The sequence below is a fragment of the Ambystoma mexicanum genome, chromosome 14 (genome assembly GCF_040938575.1).
Source record: "Ambystoma mexicanum isolate Mex_15411 chromosome 14, UKY_AmexF1_1, whole genome shotgun sequence".
Lineage (NCBI taxonomy): Eukaryota > Metazoa > Chordata > Amphibia > Caudata > Ambystomatidae > Ambystoma > Ambystoma mexicanum.
The window spans coordinates 158,516,754-158,543,457 of record NC_090940.1 but is presented as its reverse complement, the minus strand read 5'-3'; the positions used below and the strand labels follow the sequence as shown (position 1 = coordinate 158,543,457).

General features: G+C 46.5%; 1 protein-coding gene across 3 annotated transcripts in view; it reads left to right on the top strand.

Annotated features, from left to right (window-relative positions):
• RPAP1 (RNA polymerase II associated protein 1) overlaps window positions 1-26,704 on the top strand; it is an 850,859-nt gene that overhangs the window by 503,778 nt on the left and 320,377 nt on the right. For all 3 annotated transcript variants that reach the window (XM_069638789.1, XM_069638790.1, XM_069638791.1), the window contains exon 15: window positions 15,127-15,284. In XM_069638789.1, coding sequence (XP_069494890.1) covers window positions 15,127-15,284 — 158 coding nt within the window. The remainder of the gene's footprint in view (window positions 1-15,126; window positions 15,285-26,704) is intronic.

Below are 26,704 nucleotides of genomic sequence, written 5' to 3'. Positions count from 1 at the left end.
CACCTCTACCACTAATTCAGTCCGCCACTGCTCTTACTCAACCTCTCTCACACAAACACTCCACGAATGTCGGTATTGTGGCTAGCGAGGCACCCCGTTGTTGCTGCGCATCTCGTCTCCAACGTCCTTCGTCTGGTATTGTGCCGTTTCACAGCACCCCATGCCAGTGATGCTGCTTTGCATCGCTAGTGGCTGCGCCTGGGGACCTGGCTTTCATTCTCTGGTGCAGGGAGTGCCGCTGTTACCAAAGGTAAGGAGAGTTGGGGAGCGCGTCTGCCTGCTCCCAGGTGAGTTCTTGGAGTTGGGATGGGTCCCACACCCCCCCCCTCTTGGCGGGGCCTGTTTGCTGGCCCTGTCACACATGTCAAAAGACAAAAGAGAAACAGGGTCAGGGTTCTCTCTAACAATTTAGGACAAGGTGTAGAACAAAAGCAAAAGGTTTGGGGGTCCATAGAATATGGGGGGATAGTTTTTCCTAACACTCTTAGAAAGATGTTTTTTCTGCTGCTTTCCTCCTGTAGACTTCTATGGGGCACCCTTTATTATTTTTTTACTCCTGATCTGACTTTTTGGGGAAGCCTTCTCCTTTACTTCCCTTGTCTTGGGGAACTGATCAGTCAATAAGACTATCAGTACTGAAGTTAACTTCATGTATTGTTACAATTGCACACATCACCTTAAAGTAAAGTGCAGTTAGGAAACCTTGTATCCTTATATCTGTTTCTGTAATGGCTTTTTGGTTACTTTTACAATGTGCCTAATATGAGGTGGTGGGAGCGGATATTTTTCTTCTGTGTTTTAAACTTTTTACTTGTGCGCTTTTGCATTTACCGCAAATGGCTATGCCACAAGATTTTTGCTTGTCCTTAGGCCATATTGTTCTTTGGCCTTCTTCCTGCCCTCTAGGTTCCAGAATTGCCATATATGTTATCCCCTTCCTGTGATAAGCTGCTGCTTTCCTGTGCAAAGAGGTGGTTTGTGTGTGAGCCCAGATGTGAGGCTGGGACTGTCTGCTCCCAGTACACATCCTAGTGCCTGAATTGTCTGTTGCTGGGCAGATGTTGTGGCGAGTGGCTATTCATCATTGGATAGCCACTGCCAGTTTCAGTGGTGCAGAGCCTTACCATTGGTGGACCAGGGTGAGCTCTTGCAGTCAACCATGAGATTATTGTTGGAGCCAAGTACTCCATGAGGAAAAGGATCCCGTTGACAATCTCTGCAGCTGATCAGCACCATCTTCAGTGAAGTCTTGGTGAAGCCCTACTCTGCTGCCTGATCTCAAGAAGACCCCTGCTTGTACTTCACCCCTTGACCGGTTGGAACAACTAGTCTCGACCCCTGCTCAAGGATCTATGCCTTGTGAGCCTTTGAAATGTCCCTGGACCAACTGGTGGACTGACCGGCTCTCCCCTAGGCTACCTTGCTGTCGCCATTCCAATTGCATTCTTGGAACTTGAAGGATCTTCACCTTGTACAACAAGATGCCTGCTCCTACATTTTCAGCCTTCTTCAATCAACGAAAGCCTTGCAGGACCTGCTCCTTTCTTCGTCCCTGTAAGTTTGCGGTTATTGTAAGGTTTATTTACTGAATTTCATGCATTTGACTACTTACATGTGTTGCACTGGTATGCTTTCTTTCTTCTCCTGAGGATTAATGTATATATTTGTGTTACAGTAAGTGTGTAACAATATTTGCCTAGAGGTTTGACTTGCTTAGTGTGTATTTTAAAGGCCTAATCATTTTATGTTTTTATACTTACCTTTCTAACTGGAATTATTAGTGGTGTTCTGTGTGGACTCGTCCTAGCCCCAGAACACTCCTATTATTGAAAAATAACACTAGAACACTCAGACCATTCTCACAGCCCTCCTGAGTGTAAATCTTGCAGCTCTGTTACTTTACCTTGATGGGCTTTGGCTAGATTTCAGTGTCTCTCTGTTCCCCATACTAGGTTTGCCTCCCAAAATTCCCCCACAGGGTTGATTTTGGAAATCCATTTTAACAGTGGTCTCTGGAGAAATCTGCGTCGGGGGTAAGTTAACCTACCTGTTTCTCTTCCCTCCCTGTCCTCCATAGATCTGGTCAAGGGTCCTCTCCTAGGCATTTGAGTGTAGTGGGATTGAGAGAGTTACTTGCATAAACGTTCCTTAACTTTTTTTTACTCTTGAGTCACAACCACTGCCATCATCCATTCATATTCATATAGTAAACCTACCTGAAAAGTATAACTTTGGAACTGATGACTTTAGGGCACAATGCCCCATACCATTTTGGGGCTGGACTTACTATCTGCTAAGGAATTGTTTTATGACTGCTCTAAAGTGTTTTAACTGAACTTTATTCATGTTGAGTACTTACCTGTTTTACACTGGTTAAAGGCTGAATAATAATTGTATATTGTTGTACTTACCTGTCTAACTGTAATTATTTGTGGTGTTCTGTGTGGACTCATTGTAGCCCTAGACCACTCTGACACACCCTCCTAAGAGTCTAAGCCTTACCACTCTATCTAGTTTCATTGGCTTTGGCTAGACTTTGATGTCTTTCCTCGTCAACATAATAGGTTTCCTCCCAAACTCTCCTCCATCCGCACTCGGATTGATTTTGGAAATCCATTTTAACATCTGGGAACACTGTTGCAAAAATGCAGGCACCCTTGGCACCTCTCACTGTTATCCGAGTTCATTTTGGGAAGGTAGGGATTGACGGTATTGGTCCCCTTGGCCCTCCTACTGAATCAGGAAACAGATTTTTACTAGTGGTAGTTGACCATGTCACTAGGTTGTGTTAGAGCAGAATTTCATTTTTGTGTTTCTTGCCCTGTAACTTTCTGGGCTCCCCTAAACTTTTTTTCGGCTTCCATGTTTTTTTACTTTTCTCTTGTGACCAGGGGGACTTCTACTGAAGTACCCCCATCACTATAGCTCTTTTCTGGTGTGCTGCCCTTTGTAGCTGATAGGGCTACAAAGAAGTTTATAAAGCACCTCCATTTAAGTCCCATGGTTATTTTCTCACATTGAAAGTATGTTGTCACAATCACTCCTTACCTTGCTACTGGCGAAGGTTAGTTGTGAGTGGTGTCTTTCCCCTGGGGTAGCTACGGCGGCCTGCGGTTAGTAACGCACGACCTTGGTCCTATCCTAGGGCTACAGACCCGATGCAGGGAAAAAAAACAAGGGGGAAGAAAACTCGGCTTCAGCTCCCAAGACCCTGTGAGGCAGAAGAATGTTTAAGCAGGGCTGTTTGCAGGTGCATTGAGAACAGGATAAGGGGATATTTAATTTAATTTAATTTTTAATTTATTTATTTAACATTTATAAAGCGCTCACACAGCCCACAGGCATCGAGGCGCTGTTACAGGAATTGTTTGTTTTTCTTAGTTGTGTAATTGTGTTGATTTTTTTTGCATGGGGATAGAGCAAAGGATATTGCTAGGGAAGAAGGACAGCACAGGGGAACACAGTAAAACAGAGGAAGTACTTGGAAAAAGGTATACAGAGAGAACAACAGTTTCAAAGCTAGAAACGAACGTCATGGAAACAGTAAGATTGCGATGCACGAACTTCCAGGAGGTTTACTTGTTTTATGTGCTTGTCCTCGGCAGATCTCCAGCATCCACGACTTCCAGGAGGCGTCTGTGCCTGTGACGAAAACACACTGCACGCAAAGGGAGGCTTTGTGGATCAAATCACCATGTTGTTTTTAGCCGTTGCTACCTCCAGTGCTGCCATAGTGACCAGAACATGGGTTTGTGGCAGTGATTCCTAACAGGGTTCAGCTGTGATTTTGTTTTGGCTACACCAGCATTGTATTCTCTCTTACAGCATTAGTAACACAGTAGCCATAGGTGGTACTTGTTAAGAAATATTTATCTTTTGTCAACTTTCCCTCCATAGTTTCTATGAACCCTCTGATCTTTTTGCTATGTTTTTTAACCTGTTTTGACTTTTTGAGTGGAAGTAAAGCCTTCAGCTTCACGTCCCCTGCCTTTTGCTCATTTGTTAGGGGGAAACATATCAGTCCTTCAGACTATCCATAATGGGAAACTGTTTCCCTTTAATCTTTTACAACTTTTTAACATTGCACACTGCATTGTACAATGCAGTGCACTGGGGCTACTTTTTTATCACCCTACCTTTTTACACTTGGGATTTTTGGTTAATTTTATATGTGCCTAAAGGCAAGATGGTGGCAGTAGATATATTATTACCATTTGTGCATTATTTCTAGTGTGCACATTCGCTTTTACCATGTATGGCTACTAAACATCGCAAGTGCCCTAAAATGGATACACCACGAGATTGTTGCTTGTTCTTTGGCCATATTGTTGTTTGGCCTTCTTCCTACCTTGTCAGGTCAGGACATCCGATATAAGGTCATGCACTTGCCTGGGAAAGCTGCTGCTTTCGACCTCTGGTGCTGCCTTTGTGTGTCTGTGTGTGGCCCAGGAAGTGGGTGGGACTGTCTGGTCCCACTCCCCATCTGTGGTGCCAGTGGGTCTAGGTGTGGCGCATGAGTGAAACCAATAGTTGTCCCTGATTGGACAACTACTGGCTGTTTGATTGGTGCAGGTCCTTACCATTGGTGGGCTTTAGACTTAGCTTCCAGGCTGGATTTTGAATAAGAAGAGTACTCCTGCAGCCATTTCTGGATATCATCTTTGGAGACTCTCTCATGGACGAACAGCCAACTGAGGATCCGAAGACGACAACTAAAGAGGCCTGGCATCCCTTCCTCTGTCCATCCTGTTGAAGCCCTGTTGAACTCCCTGATCTGCGAAGGCCCTGTGCAGTGCGTTAACCCTTGGACTGATGGGACCAACCAGTGTTGATGCCTCTGAAGGATCCTGCCGTCCTCGGCTTTCGGAAGTGTCCCTGGACCACACAGTGGACTGACCAGCACTCTTGTGGGCTACTTTGCCAGAAGCATCAGAGTTCTGCTTTTGCACCCGGAACTTGGGTGGTCACCAGCTCGTGGTACAAGTCGTATTCCCTGCAAATTGTTTTGCCTCCCAGCTTCAAAGAATCCTGTCCAGGAGAAGCTTCTTAATCGTGACTGGAAGGACGCGTGTGTGCATTGGTAGCCGCTGGAACTCCTTCCTGTGAAGTGTCCACAATAGGCCGGCATCAGTGAATCTTGCATTTCTTCATTGCCAAGGGTTGCATCTTGCATTTGGACCTGACCGGAACAATCATGGCACCCGCAGCTCCTGGGCACCTCTCATTGGAACCAATGGCAGGAAATCCAACCTCCAGCGACCCCCAGTTGAGCCATCAAGTCAGCTGGGAAAATCAGAGTCAGGGGGGGTAAGTTAATGCCAAGCATTTATCACCTCCCTGTCTTCTGTAGGATAACACTGAGAACCAGTCTCTTTGTGTCCTAACATTCCATTCCACTACCTTTTGGTCATCGAACTTGAGTAGTACCACCTGAAAGATAAGAACACACCGGAAGTGTACGAAAGTGTACTGTTGGACTGTCTGCTGTGTCGGCGTGCTCCGTCCTCAAGCACTCTAACTTTGGACTTGCTGCCCGTGGACTCGTGAAACCACTAGTCCGCAAGAGGAAGGACTGCGTTCCTCAAAACACGCTGCTAGCGTCCCTAATCCCTGGAAAAAAAAAAAAAAAAACACCGCCCCACACCGTCACCAGTCCCTCCTCCCTCCTGGATTTCCATTGGCTGCAATCACTACAACTACTCCGGTCACGCGCACTGCGCGCGCACCGGAAGTGTACGAAAGTGTACTGTTGGACTGTCTGCTGTGTCGGCGTGCTCCGTCCTCAAGCACTCTAACTTTGGACTTGCTGCCGGTGGACTCGTGAAACCACTAGTCCGCAAGAGGAAGGACTGCGTTCCTCAAAACACGCTGCTAGCGTCCCTAATCCCTGGAAAAAAAAAAAAAAAAACACCGCCCCACACCGTCACCAGTCCCTCCTCCCTCCTGGATTTCCATTGGCTGCAATCACTACAACTACTCCGGTCACGTGCACCGGAAGTGTACGAAAGTGTACTGTTGGACTGTCTGCTGTGTCGGCGTGCTCCGTCCTCAAGCACTCTAACTTTGGACTTGCTGCCCGTGGACTCGTGAAACCACTAGTCCGCAAGAGGAAGGACTGCGTTCCTCAAAACACGCTGCTAGCGTCCCTAATCCCTGGAAAAAAAAAAAAAAAAGTAACTCTTTATTCGCTAATCTAAGTAATTACTAATAGTACTTGCTAGCGGTACTTGCTAGTATTTCTGCTTTGCTTTGGAGAGTAGCTTTCCTCTCAAGAAGCTACGTTCACTAAAACACTTTTTCTTTTTCTTTTTGTCCCCCTCCTTAGACACCGCCCCACACCGTCACCAGTCCCTCCTCCCTCCTGGATTTCCATTGGCTGCAATCACTACAACTACTCCGGTCACGCGCACCGGAAGTGTACGAAAGTGTACTGTTGGACTGTTTGACGGTGTGGCGGGTGTCGGGTGGACCCACATATAAGTAAGTTGTCTTTGAACAATCTAAGAAACTTTACTGTTAGCTTTGTGCACTGCATGTTACTGAAACTCGCACGTTGTGCTTTTGGGTCATTATTATTATTACTATTAATCTAATTGTTCAATTATGGTTGGGAGTCTAAGAAATGGAAAGAGTGTCTCTAAAGATAAAACAGACACTGTGCTTGATGGTAATGTACCTATTCAGCTTCATGACTCCATCTTGAACGAATCTGTTCCTATACTGTTTGAGGCACATGGAACGAAACGGGTGATGGATATTGATACGGTCCCCTACAGCCTCCAGTCTTTGTCTGTCGAACCAAATGATGACATAGAGATAAGACAGGGTGCGATCTCATCAACCTCTTTTGGAATAGGACAAAAAGGTAATGCCTCAAAGATGCCCATATTTACGACTCCTTTTAAGGGGAAAAATCCTCCCTTCTCATCTATTAAGATCGCTAAAAATGAGCTGTCAGACGTCTCTATTATGGCGCCAGCTCTGATAAATGAATGGGAAAAACGCTGTCGCATCTCCCTAGGGCCCTCTTCACCTGCAATATTGCATCCCGGGGACATAGAAAGCATTTATTTGCATAATGAAGATATTATATCACATGTTGCGTCTTCCTCTGAGCATGACACTCCGCTGATGCCACCTCTTACAGGCCCCTCTACTAGTTCACCTACTAATCAAACTATGAGGGAATTATCTGGAATTGGGGTATCAGGGGTACTTGCGCCTGGAATCCCACACGTGAATAGTACAGGGGGTGTTGATGAAATCAATCCACTAGTTGAAAACACAATGAATAAAAACTCAGACACTGCTTCAAACAGTATTCTTAATCCACCGAATATGGGTGTTGAAAATGCAGCATTCCCGGTGATCACCTCTATATTGAATCTATTAGATAAAGGGCATGACCTTACACACGCACATCTAATCACGATTAAGAATAATTTGGCTGACTTGTCTGGAAAAATTTGTAAAATTGAGGGATTTATGTTGGCCTATGTCACGTGTCAAAATGAAAAAATGATGATGATTGACTCTCACCTAACAAAAATGGCCCAACCTATACTCACACGAAAACAGGATACTTCCTCTCAGACTGAGGAAGTATCGTATGCAAAGGCTCTGACTCTAGGGGTAAATATGCAAAATTTAGCACCTACAACATCCACTAATGTGTTGCTAAAGCTTATCCAGGCAAACTCTGTAAAAATAGATGAAGTGTTGTATCGCTGAACGGTACAACAATGTCTTGCGCAAAAAGCCTGTGAAATGGACACTTGTGAGACAGCCCCTGCGATTCTAGCTGAGGCTAATCACGAGGTGCATCCTAGTAGCCCTACGCCACTTGTTGACTTGATAATGTATAGTGACCCAGATCTTGGAGAATTAGAGGGTGATAAATCCAGTTCTGATGAAATTGCAGCTCGAGAAAAAGATTTAATTAATCATGAAAGTGAAATTGTATCTAGCAAAGAAAATCCAACAACCTTTCTATCTCGAAAGATGAAACGCGCCCAAGCAAAAGCCTTAAAAAAAGCAAATCAAAAAATTAAAAAAACTCTTGCCCAGAGTACTCAAGAATCGTCTAAAGCACAAAAAAAAAAAGAAAAAAAAAGAGAAAAAATTCAAGTACAACAGAGTAACCCTATTGATGACCAAGATGATATACAAGTGGTGACTGAGAATGAGCAAGTTAATGAGATAGTGATTAATTTATCACAGTTGAACGAGGAATCAAAAGCATTGTTAAATTTGGCTCTTCCACATGAACAGAAACTAAATGGTATGGGTAGGAAGAGTACAGAAAAAGACACACACAGCCAGACGGCTATGGCCCCTGATGAATCGAATGTTCAGAAGCAAGGGCGTCTTTCAGCATTCTACCCCGTTATTAAAATCAAGACGAGCAGAACCGATTCCACTCATGATATAAATACAAATACACAACACAAAGAAACCTCATGTGCGACTGTGAGTGAATTGATTGTTAAGGAACTGCAGAAAACTAGAGAGGATACTCGGATTAATATGCAAAAAAACGTTGCGGATAATGAAAGTAAGGAAAGCGATGAAAGATCTGAAATGGTCAATGCGATAACTAAAAATATTCTTGAAAGCATTGAAAATGCTGCCTCTCATCAAGAACAAACGAACCAAAAATTGAGTAACATATCTAGAAATAACATTCAAGAAGAAAGTGAGTTGGAAAATCAGAGCCAGCAGGCACACACAAATTCAGTGGTAGCTATGGAACAGTGTTCCTTTTCAAGGGACACACGCTACATATTGGGCTGGCAGAGCGATCCCCAGATGAATGGTCAGCAAAGAATAAATAGATCATTCTTATTTAACATATTCAAAGGGAGTCCGCAACTAAGAACTTTACACTCTAACGATATTGAATGGATTAGGCTCGCAAACCATAACAACTTCCGTATGATCTGTGCTCCTCAGTCACAGATTATTACGAAATTGCTATGGGAACATAGGCAGGACTTTGAGATGCGTGGCTTGGAATTATCTCTATTGCGATCTATTGAAGAAGCGGAGGTTTTTTTGGATGCAAAGACTGCTCCGGATGAGAGCAAATCTGGGGAGAAGAGTCGAGCTGGTAGTCAAGAACAGGCAGCAGACCTTATCACCCAGATTACTACACTAGTAGGTGTAGCATCCAATATAACCTGGCTAGGGCCCCTAATGACATCTATCATCGATATGGCGGCAAATAAAAAACAATCCTAATCAGGCTGAACTGAGATTCACTTCTTGGAACTGCTGTGGGATGAAAAACCTGGGCGATTGGCTTAAAGAGTCTGTGTGTATACAATCGCCCATGATCATATTCCTACAGGAGACGATGTGTTTAGATGCTTTCTTTATTGATGGCTTTAACACTATTAGTGTACCTGCTCGCCAAGGTTTAGCTGGTCGTCCATCCGGTGGTGTGGCAATTTTGATTGATAATTCTATTGATCATAATGTGAAAACCTTATATGCTACAGACAATTTAATGGCAATTGAATTCTCCGTGTGTGATCACCCTGAGCATATTTATCTTTTAATCTGTGTGTATTATAATCCGGCTAAATGCCTTTTAGAAAAATTTCTGGAACTAATAGATGGGATTTTTTTGGCTGCTATGGAACGAAACCCGAATTACTTGATACTGATTGGTGGGGACTTTAATGCTATTTGCACTGACTTGGGATTAATTGACAGACAAACTTATATCTCTAAATATAAAACCAACTTAATTAATAGAGGCGATAATTTGCTGCACTACTTCAAAGCCTGGAACGTTGTCCCTGTGGACTTCGAACCTGGGTTACTAAAGGGTACCTGGAGGAGGGGTGGAGTCGAATCTTATCTTGATTACTTCTTTGTCTCAGTAAATCTTATGGGGCGCGTGAGTAGGATCATTACGATGGATACACCTTATAGTGATCACACGCCCATAAATATGACTATTAAATTAGATTTTACAACTCTTGAAACTAGTTCTATTCTTAAACTGATCAATATCAAAAGAGTTCAACACTCAGTGAGATGGCATCCCTCCTTATGTAGAAGTTTGAACTTCTTGGTCAACAGGGACCTATGGAGAGTCCCCAAAGGACATGATTCCAAACAGAATGTAATTTTACGTGAGGCATGGAACAACCTGATTATAAAAAAACACCTTCAATCATTCATAAACGATGTAGGGATGCAAAATGATCGTCATCCTTACACGTTTAATGCTCAAATTGCCGCTTTGAAATGTGAAAAAAATCTGCGTTTGAGAAAATTACGAAAACTGAATTTGACTACTGAACTTTATTTACTATGCAAAAAGAAAATCTGTTTAAAATACACTAATAAGAACAAACGTATTAAAGACAGAACTAAGCTAATGGAGAACCAGCAAATCATGAAAGCCATTATTCGAAATGACACCCGCAGGCTCTGGTCTATCATTAATGATACTAATGGACGAGAGCAGCATGATCTAAGTTCTTCGGTCTCATCTGAATCGTGGAAATCATTCATGATTGAGAAATTCAAGTTACCGTCAAAATTTCATAAAATTGACTCAAACATTTTAACTAAAAAGTGCAGTGACAAACTAGCACTTACTATGGACGAGATCTTGGATGCTATTAATCTACTTAAACCTTCAAAAGCTGCTGGTCCTGATGGGTTGCCTGCATGTGTTTTAAAGGATGATCCGATTTTCTGGGCTACAATTCTCTACACCAAATTTTCAAATATTCTGGATTCAAATTGCATTCCCAAATCTTGGCAGAATGCGATAATCATTCCTATCTATAAAAAGGGTGATCCAACTGACCCTGCAAACTTTCGTCCGATTGCTCTTATGGATGCTTCTGCCAAGGTCTTTGCCATTTGTTTATTAATAAGACTACAAAATTATATTGATAACAATGATATTTACTCAAAGTTTCAATCCGGATTTAGAAAGAATATCGGAACATCGCTTAATGCTATAATTCTTGCACACTTCATCTATAAATCTAAACTACCGGAGTCGGGCCCAATATACCTTGCAGCGCTTGATCTAACTAGTGCATTCGACTGTGTAATTCGAGAAGTGTTGTGGGAAAAACTATTGAATTTAGGTTTTCCTCAACGACTTGTGCAACTTCTTGCAATGTTACATACTAATACATCTTTCCAAATCAGAATAAATAGGGAAGGTGCTCTTACCTCACCTATTGCTACCGAGATTGGGGTAAAACAGGGTTGCAACCTAGCTGCAACCCTGTTTAACTTGTACCTCTCTGATATGGATCGATTGTGGATAGGTAATGGCACATTTCCGGTAAAACTTGGGAGTCTTAAACTTGATTGGCTTTGTTTTGCCGATGACATTATTCTGTTTGATAGGACCCCTTCGGGATTACAGCAAAAATTAAACATCTTTTATGATTATGCTGCAGAACACAATCTCACGGCAAATTCTAAAAAATCTCAAATCATCACTTGTCATAATAGGAAAAAAATAAGATCGTACTATTGGACAATTGCGGGTAGTAGGCTTGAAATGGCAAAATCGATTAGATATTTAGGTTATCCTTTGAATAACAGCTATTCACTGAAATCATGGAAGGAGTTCTTAACTTCAAAATCTTGTTCTCTCCTATCAATGATGAAGGTGATTTATGCTAAGTACTGTATGTTCTCGGTTGAGCCTTTATTGGACTTCTACTTGTTAAAGGTTGAACCCATTATTCTTTATAGTTTAGATATTTGTCTACTGAACATTGAACAAATCCTTAATGGGATTCAAGGGTTTCTTTGGAAAAAAACCTTGTGCTTGTCATCAGCTATACCAAATTCGATAATTTGCCATGAACTGGGTCTATCTACACTAGCGTCAAAATGGAGATGGCGACAATTAATGAGCTATATGAAAATGCTGTTGCCCCCCAGAAATTCATTGTATGAAGATCTTCACAGTTTATTACATAATGGTGATGTTAAATCGTTGGATATGTTCAAAAAACAAATGAATATGCTTTTGGACACCATTGAAGTAACAATTGAGGACCTAGAACTCGGTTTAGCTAGAAATAAACGCAAAATGTATGAATGGGACTGGAGGATGATAATTGAAAAAAATCATAATTATGCCTTATACACGGAGTGTGCGAATAGACTTAGGACGAGGGGTACTCTTCCACTATATCTCATGAAATGTCCCGATCGTAGAGTACGTAATATCTACCTAAGATTCAGATTAAATCAATTCGCTACTTTGGAACGTATCTGTAAATGGAAAGTTGGTAGCGAATTGATCGTGCACCCAAATTGTCGGTTTTGTGCTTTGATTTGTCAAATTGAATCTATAAAGCATCTTGTGGTATATTGCCCTTATTTTGAGGAAAAGAGATGCTTGTTATTAGGCGAATTTAATCCAGGCCTAACATATATCGCACGGGCCGCGTTTTGGGAACGCAGCATGCAAGGGGATAGTATGCGTTTTATTTTGACTTTATCAAGGCTCCTATTCAAAATTGACGAGGATTTGAAAACTAAAAATCTGGGCTTAAACATGCTTCTTGTTGAAGAATTATAGTAAATTAAATGAAATTGATGAATTCAGGATATAACTGATGTATTATATATTTTACTTGAATAATTGCATCATTATGACATGTATTTAAAAAAAAAAAAAAAAAAAAAGGCCTATTGCAAAAATATACACTCATGTAAAGAAACTATATAAATTCTATTGTTACTAAGTGTGAAAATGTGAAAATCGCAAAATAGAAATGATTTATGCCAAATATATTTTAATGCGTATATAGAAAGAAAATGATTTTATGCGATGCTTCTAAGAAATGTAGTGTTTTAAAGTTGATGAAATAATTGTAAAAGTTTATAAAATTGATGTAAACTATAAACAATTTTTAAATAATAAAAAAAAAAAAAAAAAAAATAAGAACACATTTTACTTACCTAGTAATTTTGTTGCATCTCTTCCTTTGAGCAATCACCAAGTAGCTTACCTGCTGCAGATGCATTTTGGGGAGAAGCATTGTGGCTCCTGTGACTTTTGGACACAAGGTCCCATTCTTCTTAGGGACTGGACTGCTGAAGTTGGGGAAAATCACTTGTGACTTGGTTCCATCTTTACTGCATTAAGTTACTTTTCTCTTGTAGTGTTTGTTATTTGAATGCATTTTAAGCCTCAATGGTGAATGAATACAGGTTTATCATTGAGTATTGTGCGATAATATCAACTGCTAGTTTCATTTTTTAGTGTGTGTTTAAGGCCTGGAATAAATATTGTATTTTTATACATTCCTGTATGAATTTAATTACTGTGTGCTCCACTGGGTGGGCTCATTGTGAACCCCTGACCCCACTCACACTCTCCTGATAATAGTGTTGGCTGCTCTCCACTTATGCCTTGATTGTGTTTTGGCTAGCCTCTCAGAGTTCCCTGATCAATAGAACAAGGTGGTTTCCTAAAATGTGTCGTCCAGGCCAGATTCTAGAAGTCCATCTTAACAGTACTAAATCATTTTCAAGTCCTGATCGCAGCCATTTTGTTTTGGGTCATCCCTTTGCCTGTGTAGAACACAAAGCACTGCCAAAATGGCCATTGTATTACGTGATATCATCTTTATTCCACACAGTCCTACTCTGTTGTTGTTTAAACTGGTGTATACTGGATTAAAGTGCTCCAAACATCTAAATCTTCATCCTGGGTTGAAATGCTTGTTAGTTTGGCAGTTTTTAGGGCCAGCCTGATTGGCTGTGTTGACCAAAACCTATGTGTGCATTCCTGGAGTGTGATTGGTAGGTTCTTTTAAGCCAGCCTCTGGGTGAATGTAATATCAGTGGGAAATCCTGTTTGTTCCTCCGGTCCATTCCTGATTCTTTCCTGAAGACTGCTGGACGATGAGCTTCACCTGTAGATGCTTCTTTGATCATACTGGCTCCTTTGTCCTTGCATCCTGCTTCTTCCTTGCTGGTGGAATCCCGTCCAGTGCTCTTACTTTGTTTCTTGCTATGCTCCTAGCTGGCTGGAATATTTGGCTGGGCTAGACTCTTCCTCTCATGCAGTGCTCGACCACTGGTAAAATCCTAATCGTTCTGTCCCATGTGCCTACGGTAGTGGGTCCCTCCTGGTCTTCCTCATGTGAAAACTTGAGTGGCTTACTGCTCCTTCACCTCAACTCTGACTTGGGATATCTTGGGCTGTCTCTAGCCATTGCATCCATCGTGGCATGTTTTCTTGTTGGCTAGCTGTGCCATCCTACTCCCCTGGGCTGACCTAGGATTTATGCTGGGATATTCTGGGCCCATTGCTTTTGAGTGTTTTGCTTTTCGGGCCATCCCTCTGGGGGTCTCCTTTTTTGGGTCTTCACTGTCTGGATCCTTGCCGGTCTCTCTGTTCGCGTCTCTTCACTCAGAGACCCCAGCCGCTGCTCACTGGTCCTACATTCAACTCCCAAACTCACCTGTTCACCCTCCTTTGCTCTCCTTAGTGGAAGCCTTTCTGCACTTTTACCCCCCAGTGAGAATTTGATTAGAATTTGTGTCAAACCTTTAAGGTCCACTATACCAAAAGGTTATAAGAGTTGCAGTCCTCAGGGAGGGTTTATAGTCATTGGATCGAATTCCTACCATCGACATACAATTCCATCTAAAAAAATTGCATCGAAAGCATTTTTAAAAAAAAATCATTGTGGGGTCCCCCCAAACCCTCTTTTTTAACCTTTAAAACCCATTATAATTAAACTAAACCGTTTACTTTTTAAAAAAATGCATTCAATGCTTTTTTTTCAATGCAATTTTTTCGATGGTAAACCATTTGATTGTATTGCATTCGATGAAATGACCAGATACCCTCCGGGAGACTTTACACCAAGTCTCACTGTTGAGGAAAATTAAAAGTCGAGACCATAGATAGCACAAAAGTACCAAAACAGTAACTACATCTAACAAAGTTGTGTCAAAGTTAGCAAAAAGTTCTGGGGCACTTCTCGGGTGCCCAAATATGTCATTTGACTGAACAAAGCACCTACAAACTAAAGGTCTATAAGAATGACAACATCATACCTGACGAGGCTTTAGTTGTAACTAAATCTCTTTTTATTCTTTTTATCAAAACAGCTAAATAAATTTGAATTGAAGGCAAGACTTGGCAGGTTTGTAGCAGAAGATCCTCAGGATTTATCACTTCAACATGAGGAAGCATTGAGGCTGAGTACGGAGGCGTTCCGGTTGTGGGCCGTGGCTGCTGGGTATGGACAGGCCTGCGATCTCTACAGGTACATCCTATGCTAAGTGTGCAAATGAAAGTGGGACCTTTGAGATTGTGGCTGAGTGTTCTTAATCAAATCACTAGATGCACACAAACATGTTAAAATATAAGACTTTTTAAAAAACGTGTAGTATTCATCTTTTGTTAAGTGTCTGTACAATCAACCTTAATTGTTTTAGATCTGGTTCTGAGGCTTTGAAAGATTTTCAAAAATGTTTTTCCTATCTCAGATCTAATTTCGAATTCCTCTTGACAATGCTCTTTACATTCTTGCACCATTTGATCTACTTTTCAAAGTCCCAGAGTTGCTAATGTAGGAATTCTACTTTCCACTTGCTCTTATTTTTTGTGGTGGGATGGGTGGACTTGTAGAGTACAAGCCATAGATAGAGCCATTTCATTGTGCTACTAAAGCAAAGGAAGCGGGATCAGATCTTCACAGGCTTTAGAACGTTCACATCATTTAAGTATAAGAGGAAGGGCTGCAGGGACACGCAAGCGTGAGTACAAGTGCAAATACACATGTCTACTACATAGTTTAAGGCCATATAGTGCAAACAACTGTTTTTGCTACAATGTCCAAGACAATACAGTTCACAAGATATGGAGGTTCAGGTTCTGTCGTCAGGAGAAGAGTAAACACAGTGCACTGGTGCAAACAGTAATTTCTGTTACACACACCAGGAGAAATGGGAGTTCAGGTTTGAGAGTACACAATCCAAGCAAGACTTTCTGTCACAGTTGAGGACAACCAGCCACAGAATGGAGGATCAGTTTGAAGACCAAGTATAGGTTCTGATAGACCCTGTAGAAACCTAATGTGTCGAGAGAGACACGGTAGTTAATGCTGCAAGCCCAAATGCTTTCCTGAAGAGCAAGGTGTTAGGAATAATGTCCATCTTGTGTGCCTGGTGGGTCCCCCAGCACTTTTTTCTCTGACTCTGATGAGTGAGTGGGAATCTTTTTCCTTACTCACCCATTCTTATTTTGCACTTGCCTTTTTGGGTTCATTTTGATGGAGTCCCTCTCTTCTATCTTTTTTTATGGCATCTGTAATTCCCTATTGTGGCACAAAGCACTCTATGTGCAGTGTTAGTGGAAGCTCTTTGAGCTTCCATCTTTATTTTTATTTTTATTCCTTGTGAGAACTACTGTTCACAAGGATTGGGATACTTTTTATTCCGACCTAGACTTTTCTTGTATGCCCAACACCCTCCACCTTGTGGAGTGCTGGGCGGACACTTTGTTTCCCTTTTTCACTTCTCCTGTAACATTTTGGTTACAGTAACAATTCCACCCGAGTGGTTGGTGGCAGTGGATACTTTTTCTACCAATTCTGTAAAACGTACGATGCAGGCTGGATTCACAGCTGCACTAAGGCTCACATGGGACACCATTGATCCAAAATGGTTCCTGTCTTCTTTTTCCGCCAGCTCACAATGGTTTGTTCTTTCTTGACTCTTCTTCTGTTGTGCTGTGGGGGGGAGGTCCTTGTGTGTCTTTTGTCTTCTCCGGGATCCATTTGTGAAGCCTCCAGTGTCCTCCATTGTGCCTGTTTAGATCAGTTCTAACTGGGAGGCTGGCTGTCCTGAAAGGCATGATTGACAGCATGCATGTTGAATGACTGGGTTCCTGCATAAAAGGCGAGGGTCTTGATGCTGAAGCCAGAGTCGACCACTGGAAGATCTGTTCTGAAGAGGGGAAGAAGGACGTCTGCAGGTACCTCCAGAGACAGGCAAGAGCCCTCTGAAAGACCACTGCTGCTACAGCCCTCTTTTACAAGTGACAGGGAAGCTCCAATCTGGACGTCTTCCTCCCTTAGACTGGTGGTACCAACCACTCTGATGGCGATCTGCATTATGAGCCATCCCACGATGAGCTGTGACTTTCCCGGGCTGCAAACCGGCAATACCCTGTGACCTGTGGCCATTGTGCAGTGCATCGCCTTGCAAAGATCGAACCCACCTGAAACTTTGGTGGACTCCTTCCAGACCTCCAGAGGCATGATTCCGCTCCTTGTAATCCCCTCATGCAAAGGCTGAGCCGAGGGAGAAGCTGCGCCGACCAGGCTGTAACTGTTCTTCACTAGTGCTTTGAAAAGCGTGCCAAAAGCACAGAACCGCAAAGAACCATTTGCTGAGAACCTCTCCACTCGACTGCTGCTTGGAAGATCCATTCAGTCTGCCTGACCAAAAATCTGGTGACCGGGTCTAATGCTGCTGTGTCGTGGAGGCTTTGTGCTGCAACCTCTTATTCATGTTTAAGGTCCTGTGAGACTCTTGGTAGAAATTACCTACAATTGCTTTGCTGCTCCTGTGTTGCTGGAGTGCTAATTCGTACATTTGAGAGTTTGCCCATATGCGTTCTCCCAGGCCTAATGCCTGTGTGCCTACAGGGAGTCTTCTCCGAAGCCCCTAAACCTTTTTCCCAACAAAGAAATCATACTTACTTGCTACAAGTCTTCTTCTGGAACTCTTGACTCTTTACAGCTGCTGTCTTACTTATTGTTGCCCCCCCAATCTGACTGTAAGACTCTCAGACCTAGATTGGGATGGACTGCTAAAGCCCAAGGCCTCTGTGAGTTTAAATGCAAGTATTACCTGCTCTGTGTTGGTCTTCATTCATTCTTCCTTGAACCAATGATTCCAAGTATTAGGTGCCAAGTGCTTTACTTACCTTGAATTGCTTCCAACTATTCTACAAGTGTGTACACGTTATTTTACTTACCAGTGCTATCAGTTTATGATTGCTGGTTGATGAATACTTTTGCTAACCTGAAGAAATTCTTTCACTTACCTGCATTCCAACTAAGGTTTACCTTTGAATTTAATTACAACTGCAAAAGCCTTACTGACTAAATGTATAAACCTTTCTCTTAATTACATTAATTGAAACGTGAATTTAACACTGCCTATTATGTTTAATATATAATTTTATATATATATGTGTGTATATATATATATATATATATATATGTGTATATATATATATATCTACTTCACTGTTGGTGTGCTCAAAGGTTTTTGTACTCTACTACAGTCCTTCTTTCACCTAAGATAAGCCTGGCTGCTCAGCCATAGCTACCAAACATTTGGGACAGTTCAGGCCTATACTAAGAGTTGGAGCCCTGTTAACTAAAAGTACCTTAGGTGGACTTTCATAAAACTCCCCAACAGAAGTCCTTCAATCTTTTCCTCAAGTTGAGGTATTTATCAACAGATCTAATGGTGTGAAGCAGGCCATTCCAGAGAATGGTTCCAGTGACTCTGAGGACTCTGTCGCCCAGGTTTTGTTTCTTGAAGGCATTGACAAACAGTTGCTTTGGACAAGAAGGTCCTAAGGGTCCAGAAGGGAGTTATTGCTTGATCGTCAGCCTGAGATAAAGTGGTCTATTGTTCCATATAGTCCCCATCTGGGACGACGTAAAAAGAGCAGCTGACGCAGACGGCTGCGCGGTTCTCATCCTGCTAGACCTCTCCGCAGCTTTCAATACCTTTGATCACTCGATTCTATTAGTCAGACTACAAACACTAGGAATCAAAAGCACAGCCCTCTCGTGGATTTCTTCTTTCATCTCTAACCAATCGCAAATCATGCACCTCGACCAGTTCACATCCATAGCATGCCCAGTTTGTAATGTTGTCCCCCAAGGAGCGGCCACGTCACTGCTAATCTTCAACTATGCCATACAACCCACTCCAGCAATCATCCGCTCGTACAACCTTACCTGCTACAACTACGCAGATGACACCCAGGTCATCCTCAAAATCCCAAACTCTGAAGGATCTGGCAGCCCAGACCTGTCATCGTGCCTCTCTGACATTGACCACTGGATGACGACCGACTACCGCATCCCCAACCCTGGGAAAACCGAAATACGAGTCTGCGGGAAAACATCACTCATCCCCCAACCAATCCCATGGCCTGTATCACTAGGACAAGCACCGGCTCCCTCAAACGTGGTCAAAAACCTTGGATGCGAATTGGACTCAGATTTATCCCTCACCCAACACACCACCAACATCTCCAAAACCTGTTTCTTCCACCTACATATCCTCAGGCGGATCTTCCCCTACCTCACCCATCCCCACCCTTTCTCGGCCATCAACTCCATCATTCTCTCCCACCTAGACTGTGCAAACGTCCTCGCCCTAGGAACCCCAGCATCCCAACTAAGAAAACTCTAAAGAATCCAAAAAGCAGCAGCACACTTGCTCATTAACCTGCCTGCCTGAGAACACATCGGCCCTACCCTGGGAGTCCTCCACTGGCACCCCATTGCTCGACTCATCACCTTCAAAGCCATATGTATCGCCTATCGTGCTATCCACAGCACCGGCCCTGAATTCCTCCAAGACAAAATTGTCCACTACCAACCTTCGAGAAACATCAGATCTCGAACTGCATTTCGCCTAGTGAACCCACCGCACAGCTCAATAAGGCTTGGCAGTTCCTCCTTTTCCGTCCAAGCGCCAATCATCTGGAATTCCCTTCCCTTATACATTCGCAACACAGAAAACCACCTGAAATTCATGAAGGCCCTTAGAACCTGGCTCTTCCCAATACTCCCCTAACCCACTGGACCGCGTGAATACACCACTATTAAACTCCCCTGCATCAATCACAACTCAGGGGCCGGCAGCTCTCGCAGCGGTTTTCACCTGACACACTACCACACATTGCTCAACAACGCAGCTGCCGATTAGTACTCCAGGTAAGCCAGCAGCTTTCGTTGTGGCAACCGGATCCAATACCAAGCCACCTACAACAACACTCCCACCCGACAAGCACTCCAGGTAACCTAGTAGCTTTCGCTGTGGCACACTCACAAGATTCTCTCTGCGCCCTGCCCACCAGCCCACATGAGAGATGACTAACAAGTAGCCCAGGGTAGCACACACCCAGCACTAAGTCTTCACCGCCTCTTGTCAACCTTCATCGCTCATTCAGGGAAGCTCCCAACACTAGAAATCTCGCACTACAAATGTACTCTCAAACCTAGGGACAACAAACCATCCATGACTCCTACACTACGGCAACCCACTGTAATACAGGCATGTAAAGCCTAGGCCCGCCTCCCCCACCATTCAGGATTCTATAATCTAAGTGTAGCCTCCTCCTTTGTTGATCATATGATGAGGCCTCCTGTGGTTTGAAACCTAGGCCTCTTGCCCACTATACAGGATCCTCGGCTATAGATGTGGCCTCCTTCTTTGTTTAATGTATGATTAGACCTATTGCATTGTGATACCTAGGCCGCTCTCCCTCTATACAGAATTCTCAAATCTAGACGTAGCCTCCATCTTTGTTTACCATATGCTTATACCTAGTGCACTGTGAAACTTAGGCCTTTCTCCCACTATACAGTATTCTCAAATCTAGGTGTAGCCTCCATCTTTATTTAATATATGCGGATTCCTGCTACAGTATTAAACCTACGCCCATTGGTATAGGACTCTCAATTCTAGACCTGGACAAATATTGCCCCAGCCGAGCAATCACGCAGCCTACGGTATGTATATCTCACACCACTAGTGTGGACACAGGCCGCAGGCACGGCCAAGCATCCATGCACGATAGAATAACGCTACGGCTAAGCACATCCGGTCTAGTTTCTCATATAGCCACCCAGACTGAAACACCTGACGTACCTCAACACCTCTGCCGCTAGCATACAGCAACCACTGCCCGAAAGGAACCAGTTATAGCTGGCCTCACATAGACTCTATCAACAATAGCAATCTATCTCCAACCCTCAACAGCACCCGCCCACGTGTCTGACCTCTCTTGGGCTGCTTAGTCGAGCCTTGCCAGCCACCCAAGTCTTAGAATGGCAACATGTACAATTGCATCTTCTAAACCAAACTCCATAGAATGTCCAACCGCATCGACTATGGTCACCAAGGGCGTCCAACCAGGGAAAAAGCGCATTGAGGCCACCCAAGTGGGAAAGGGCGCTATATAAATAACCAAATACAATACAATACATTAGTCTCTGTGTATAAAGCAAGATACTTTGTAGTTGATGTGTGATCTGGTGGGAGTCATATTTCTCCAGCATGGGGTCTGGCATGGATTCACATGCTCATGAATATTCCCCGTCGTCAGGCTGGGAATCCTCGGTAAAGAAAAAACCAGTATCAGTTTCGTTTCTGATCTGTCTTTCGTAGTAATAACCAATCACTGGTCTCTGCGTCATACTTACCACAGCCAATGACTGCCCTCTACCTAAGCACCGCCTCTGGCAGCCATCTTCAGATTTTTACCGCACGTTCATGTGTTGGGATCCTCGTGCTATTGCTCTCGAGCGTTAGTGCTATTTTTCGCGCTTTTTTCACAAAAAACTTCGATTCTTTCGGTCAAAAGAGCCTCAAGCTCCACCGATCCTACATCCGATCAACGGGGACCCGTGTCGGATTCGTCTGCGCCCCTCAAGGGTGAAGATTTCGTCGAGCTACACTTCGGAGGACTCCAGAAGCTTCTCAGGCCCGGTCTCGGAGATGGCCCAGGAGAAGGGAAGCTCGACGCCCGGAAAGCTGTTCAGGGTCTGCCCTGGATGCCAGCTGCAGAACGTCTTTAAGGAGGACGAACACTCTTTCTGCCTTTACTGCCTTCATGAGGACAAGACGCACGTGGAGAAGGACTTTGCGTTTTGCGGCAACATGTCGGAACGGACCATGAAGGACCGCCATCAACGTCTCGCCAACTGGCTGGAGGGTAAGAGCCCGTCTGGCGAGAAGAAGAAGAAATCCGAGCGGTCTTCTAAGACCTTTGAGGGCGCCCCGGCGACGGGGGCCCAACATAAGGCCAAGCACCGCGAGTCCGCTGGCACCGGGAGCGCCGAACGGTCGGGCTCTACGGGCGCCAGGCAGGGCGCACCCTCCCCGGCACCATCAATCACGAGCCAACGCTCTGGGTCGGGTAAGAGGAAGGCCGAGCACCCGGCGAAGCTCCTGGAGAGGCCCCGGTCGAGCTCTAAGGCAGAGGAGGAGCGTGGCAGTGCCCCCTCCCTCAAGGATAAGGCGGTGAGCGCACCTAAGGCGGTGAAGGCCTTGATCCATCCGACCAAGCCCTCTATCGAAACGGTCGCGGCGGCCCTGGCTCAGCCTGTGGAGGCTGCACCAGTGGTGGCGACCTCAGGGCCCAGAATCTCCCTGCCTCCTCGGAGGGAGTCTTCTTTTGTGCCCATCGATAGGACCCCCGTGAAACCCTCCGTGGGGAAGAAGAAGGGGGGCAGGGCGTCGTCGTAGATTCGGCCTCAACCTCAGAAGAGGAGCTGATCGAGGTCTTAAGCCACGGCCTAGGCGTGGAAGAAGGCCAGCCCGTCGGAATGGACCCCGACGCAGGTGACGACGACGACATCGTCGAGGATACCGACGGGGCCCCTGCTCGCCCGTCGGATTCCCCTCTGCCAGCGCCGCAAGACAACTCGGCGGCCATTTTGTTGGCCATACAGTCCTTATGCTCCGAGATAAGGACGAGGCTACCGTTACCGACGGAGGAACCTCTCCCGTCGGGGGATCCAGAACCGGGACCTTCTGGTGTTCCCCCTACCAAGAAAAGAAGGATCCATCCACCGTCGCGCCCCGTCCAGCCCTCCTCCCCGTCCACCCGAGGGGATGATACGGGGACTGACACGGCAGCGACGGGTACGGACGACGAGGCATACGACGAGGATATTCCGTCGTCGCCTCCCACCAGGGCTTCTCCGCCCGACGAGATCGGATCTTTCCACTCCATGATCTCCAGGGCTTCCGAGCTTTTCCAACTCTGCCCTGAGGAGAAGAAAAAGGAAGGCTTCCTTTATCAGCGGCGCGAGGCCAAGAGGAAGACGGTCCTCGCAGTGCCTCTGTTGGACGACATTTGGGATGAGGGCCTTTCCCTCCTCAAGAACCCTTCCCCGACGCCAGCTAGAAGAGACCGGTACGAGAAAAAGTACCGGGTCCCGGACACGGCCCCCCTATGCCTCCGGGCGCAGCCTACCCCGGATTCCGTCGTCTCGGCGGCAGCCAGGAAGAAAGCGGGGGGGGGGTGCGGCCTCCACATCGACTTCCCCGCCGGACGGCGAGGGAAAGAAATTGGATGCTATGGGACGTAGAGTCATCTCGTCGGCAGCGACGACGATTAAAGCGGCCAACGCCTTGGCTATCGTGGCTCGCTACGACAGGGAGCTGTGGTACAAGATAGCTCCCCTGCTGGATTTTCTGCCGGATGACAAGAGGGCGGAGGCCCTGGAGATCCTGCAGGAAGGTGAGGTGGCCTCGGACCACGCCATCACCGTGGCGACGGACATCGCCGACACTGGGTTCCGCCAGCTGGGCAACGGCGTTTGCCTTCGACGTCGTGGATGGCTCAAAGCTACGGACTTCCGGCAGGACGTCCAGACCAGAGTCCTGGACATGCCCTTCGACGGGAACAACCTGTTTGGGAAGACAGTGGACGATTCCCTTCAGGCCATCAAGGCGGATACTGAGACGGCCCGGGCCCTTGGAGTTCTGCAGCAACGACGGACGCCCTTTCGGAGCGGCGGAGGCAAGGGCGCCTCCAAAGGTTCTGGCGGCGGTTTCGCTTCCTACCGTCAAGCGGCCCGCTCGTCGTCGCAAGAGGCCTACAGAGGACGAGGCAAGTCTAGCGGACCCCGCCGTCGTCGCCAAGGAGGTCAAGGCGGCAAGGCCGCGTCCAAGCAGGATTGAACCGGCCGTGGGGTCGGGCCCCCACCGAAGCACCCCGGTGGGAGGCCGGCTGGCGGGCTTCGTCAGCGTGTGGGAGTCCATCTCCACCGACCGTTGGGTGCTGGACGCCCTGGCCCGGGGCCACGCGCTCGAGTTTCAAAGAAGGTGCCCGCGCGTCCCCCCCGTGGCCAGGAAAGAACTTCACGTCCCTCAACTTCTCCTGGAGGTAAAGGCGATGCTCAGAAAGGGCGCCATCGAACTCGTCCCAAAGAGGCTTCGGGGCTCCGGAGTCTACTCGAGATACTTCCTCGTGAAGAAGAAGACGGGAGGATGGCGCCCCATCCTAGACCTGCGACGTCTGAACAAGTTCATCAAGGCGCAGAAGTTCCGGATGGTCACCCTCCAGCACGTCCTGGGTCAGCTGGAGGAAGGAGACTTCCTATCGTCGTTGGATTTGGAGGATGCCTACTTCCACATTCCCATCCTAAAGGGGCACCGAAAATTCCTCAGGTTCGTGGTCCAGGGGCGTCATTACCAGTTCAAAGCCCTTCCCTTCGGACTACGGTCGGCACCCAGGGTATTCACCAAGTGCCTCGCACCGGTGGCGGCGCAGCTGCGCCACGAGGGGATTCACGTCTACCCCTACCTGGACGACTGGCTCATCCGCGCCAAGACGAGGGAGCTTGCCGTGGTCCACACGGCAAGGACCGTCCAACTCCTCACGGACCTGCGATTCTCCGTGAACTACGCCAAATCCCACCTGGTGCCCGCGCAAGTCGCACTGTTTCTGGGAGCGAGGCTCGACACAGTGTCCCTTCTGGCCTCCCCGTCGGAGGAGAGGACCAGGACCATCTTGGGCAAGGTGCAACGGATGTTGGTGGCCGACGCGGCCAAAGTGAGGTCCATCAAGTCCCTCCTCGGGATGATGTCTTCCTGCATCTACCTCATTCCCATGTGCAGGCTCCGGATGCGCCCGTTGCAAGAATTCCTGGATGCGCGCTGGATCCAGACGACGGGCAGCTTCGAGGAAAGGATCAAGCTCGACGAGAGTTTCCGACGAGCGATACGGTGGTGGGGCACCCGCGCGCATCTGACGGCGGGCATGGACTTCCAGACCCCAGCCCACCAGGAGACTGTGACCACGGATGCCTCCCTGGAAGGGTGGGGAGCGCACACCGAAAATCTGCACGCAAGGGGACTCTGGCTCCCGACGGAGAAGTCCCTGCATATCAACGTCCTGGAGCTCCGTGCAGTGTTTTGGGCCCTCAGGTCCTTCCTTCCGTCCCTCAAGGGCAAGGTGGTGAGGATCTTCACCGACAACACCACCACCATGTTTTACATCAGGAAACAGGGCGGAACCAGGTCCCCAGCGCTGTCCAAGGAGGCGCAGGACCTGTGGCATTGGGCCGTCGCCCAAGGGATTTTTCTGGTGCCGTTTCATCTGGCAGGGATAAAAAACACCATCGCCGACTCACTCAGCAGGGAGCTGCGCTCGTGCCACGAGTGGGAACTACGGCAGGATCTGGTGGATCGCCTCTTCCGACGGTGGGGCACACCCCAGATCGACCGGTTTGCGACGGCGACGAACACCAAGTGCCGGAGGATCGCCAGCAGGTTTCCCTAGACGAGGAGCATGGGCGATGCTTTCTCGTTCACCTGGGAGGGCCTGTTCCTCTACGCGTTCCCTCCCTTGCCTCTGCTAATCCGGCTCGTCAACCAGCTCAAGAGGTCACGGTGCAGGATGATCCTCGTCGCACCTGCGTGGCCGAGGCAGATATGGTTCCCGGACTTGCTGGACTTGTCAGCGTCCCCGCCGATCAAGCTGCCGGCGGACGCGGATCTACTCTCCAGGGAAGGAGGCGCCATCCTCCACCACGACCCGAAGTCGCTGAACTTGCAGGCCTGGCTCCTGCAGCGCTAGAGTTTGGAGGATACGACATACCGGCCGATTGCAGAGAGGTTCTTGCAAAGGCCAGGGCGTCCTCGACTCTTAAATGCTACGGACACAAATGGAAGAGGTTCTCTGTCTGGTGCCACGCACAGAAGATTAACCCTCTACGGATTACGGCTCCCCAAGTACTGCCGTACCTGCTGACGCTGGCCAAAGCTGGTCTGGCACACGCGTCCATCAAGATTCATCTTGCTGCGATCTCCCGATACACCAGAACCACGGGGCGGACGTCCTTGTGGTCTCATCGTCTGGTGAAAGAGTTCCTGAAGGGACTGTTCAGATCGTTCCCGCCGGTGAAGGCTCTGGCCCCGGCCCGGCGTGGGAGCTCAACGTGGTGCTGACCAAGCTCATGGGACCTCCGTTCGAGCCTCTGCACTCGGCCCCGTTGAAGTTTCTATCGTGGAAAACAGCTTTTCTTGTGGCCATCACCTCCGCACGACGAGTGGGAGAGATCCAGGCCCTTTCCTGCAAGGCCCCGTACTTGACTTTCCACGACACGAGGGTAGTGCTCAGGACGCACCCCTCCTTCATGCCCAAGGTACCGTCGGACTTCCATCTCAACGAACCCTTGGTGTTGCCTGTGTTCTTCCCGTCGCCTTCGTCGCCGGCTGAGAGGACTTTGCACTCGCTGGATGTGGCTAGAGCGCTGAAGTTCTACGTGGACCGCACGAAGTGTTTTCGGAAGACGTCACAACTCTTTGTGAACTTTGGACCTGTCAATCAGGGGAAGGCTCTCTCGAAGGCTTCCATTTCCAGATGGCTCTCCGGCTGTATCATGTACTGTCATCGGTTGGCAAACCGACC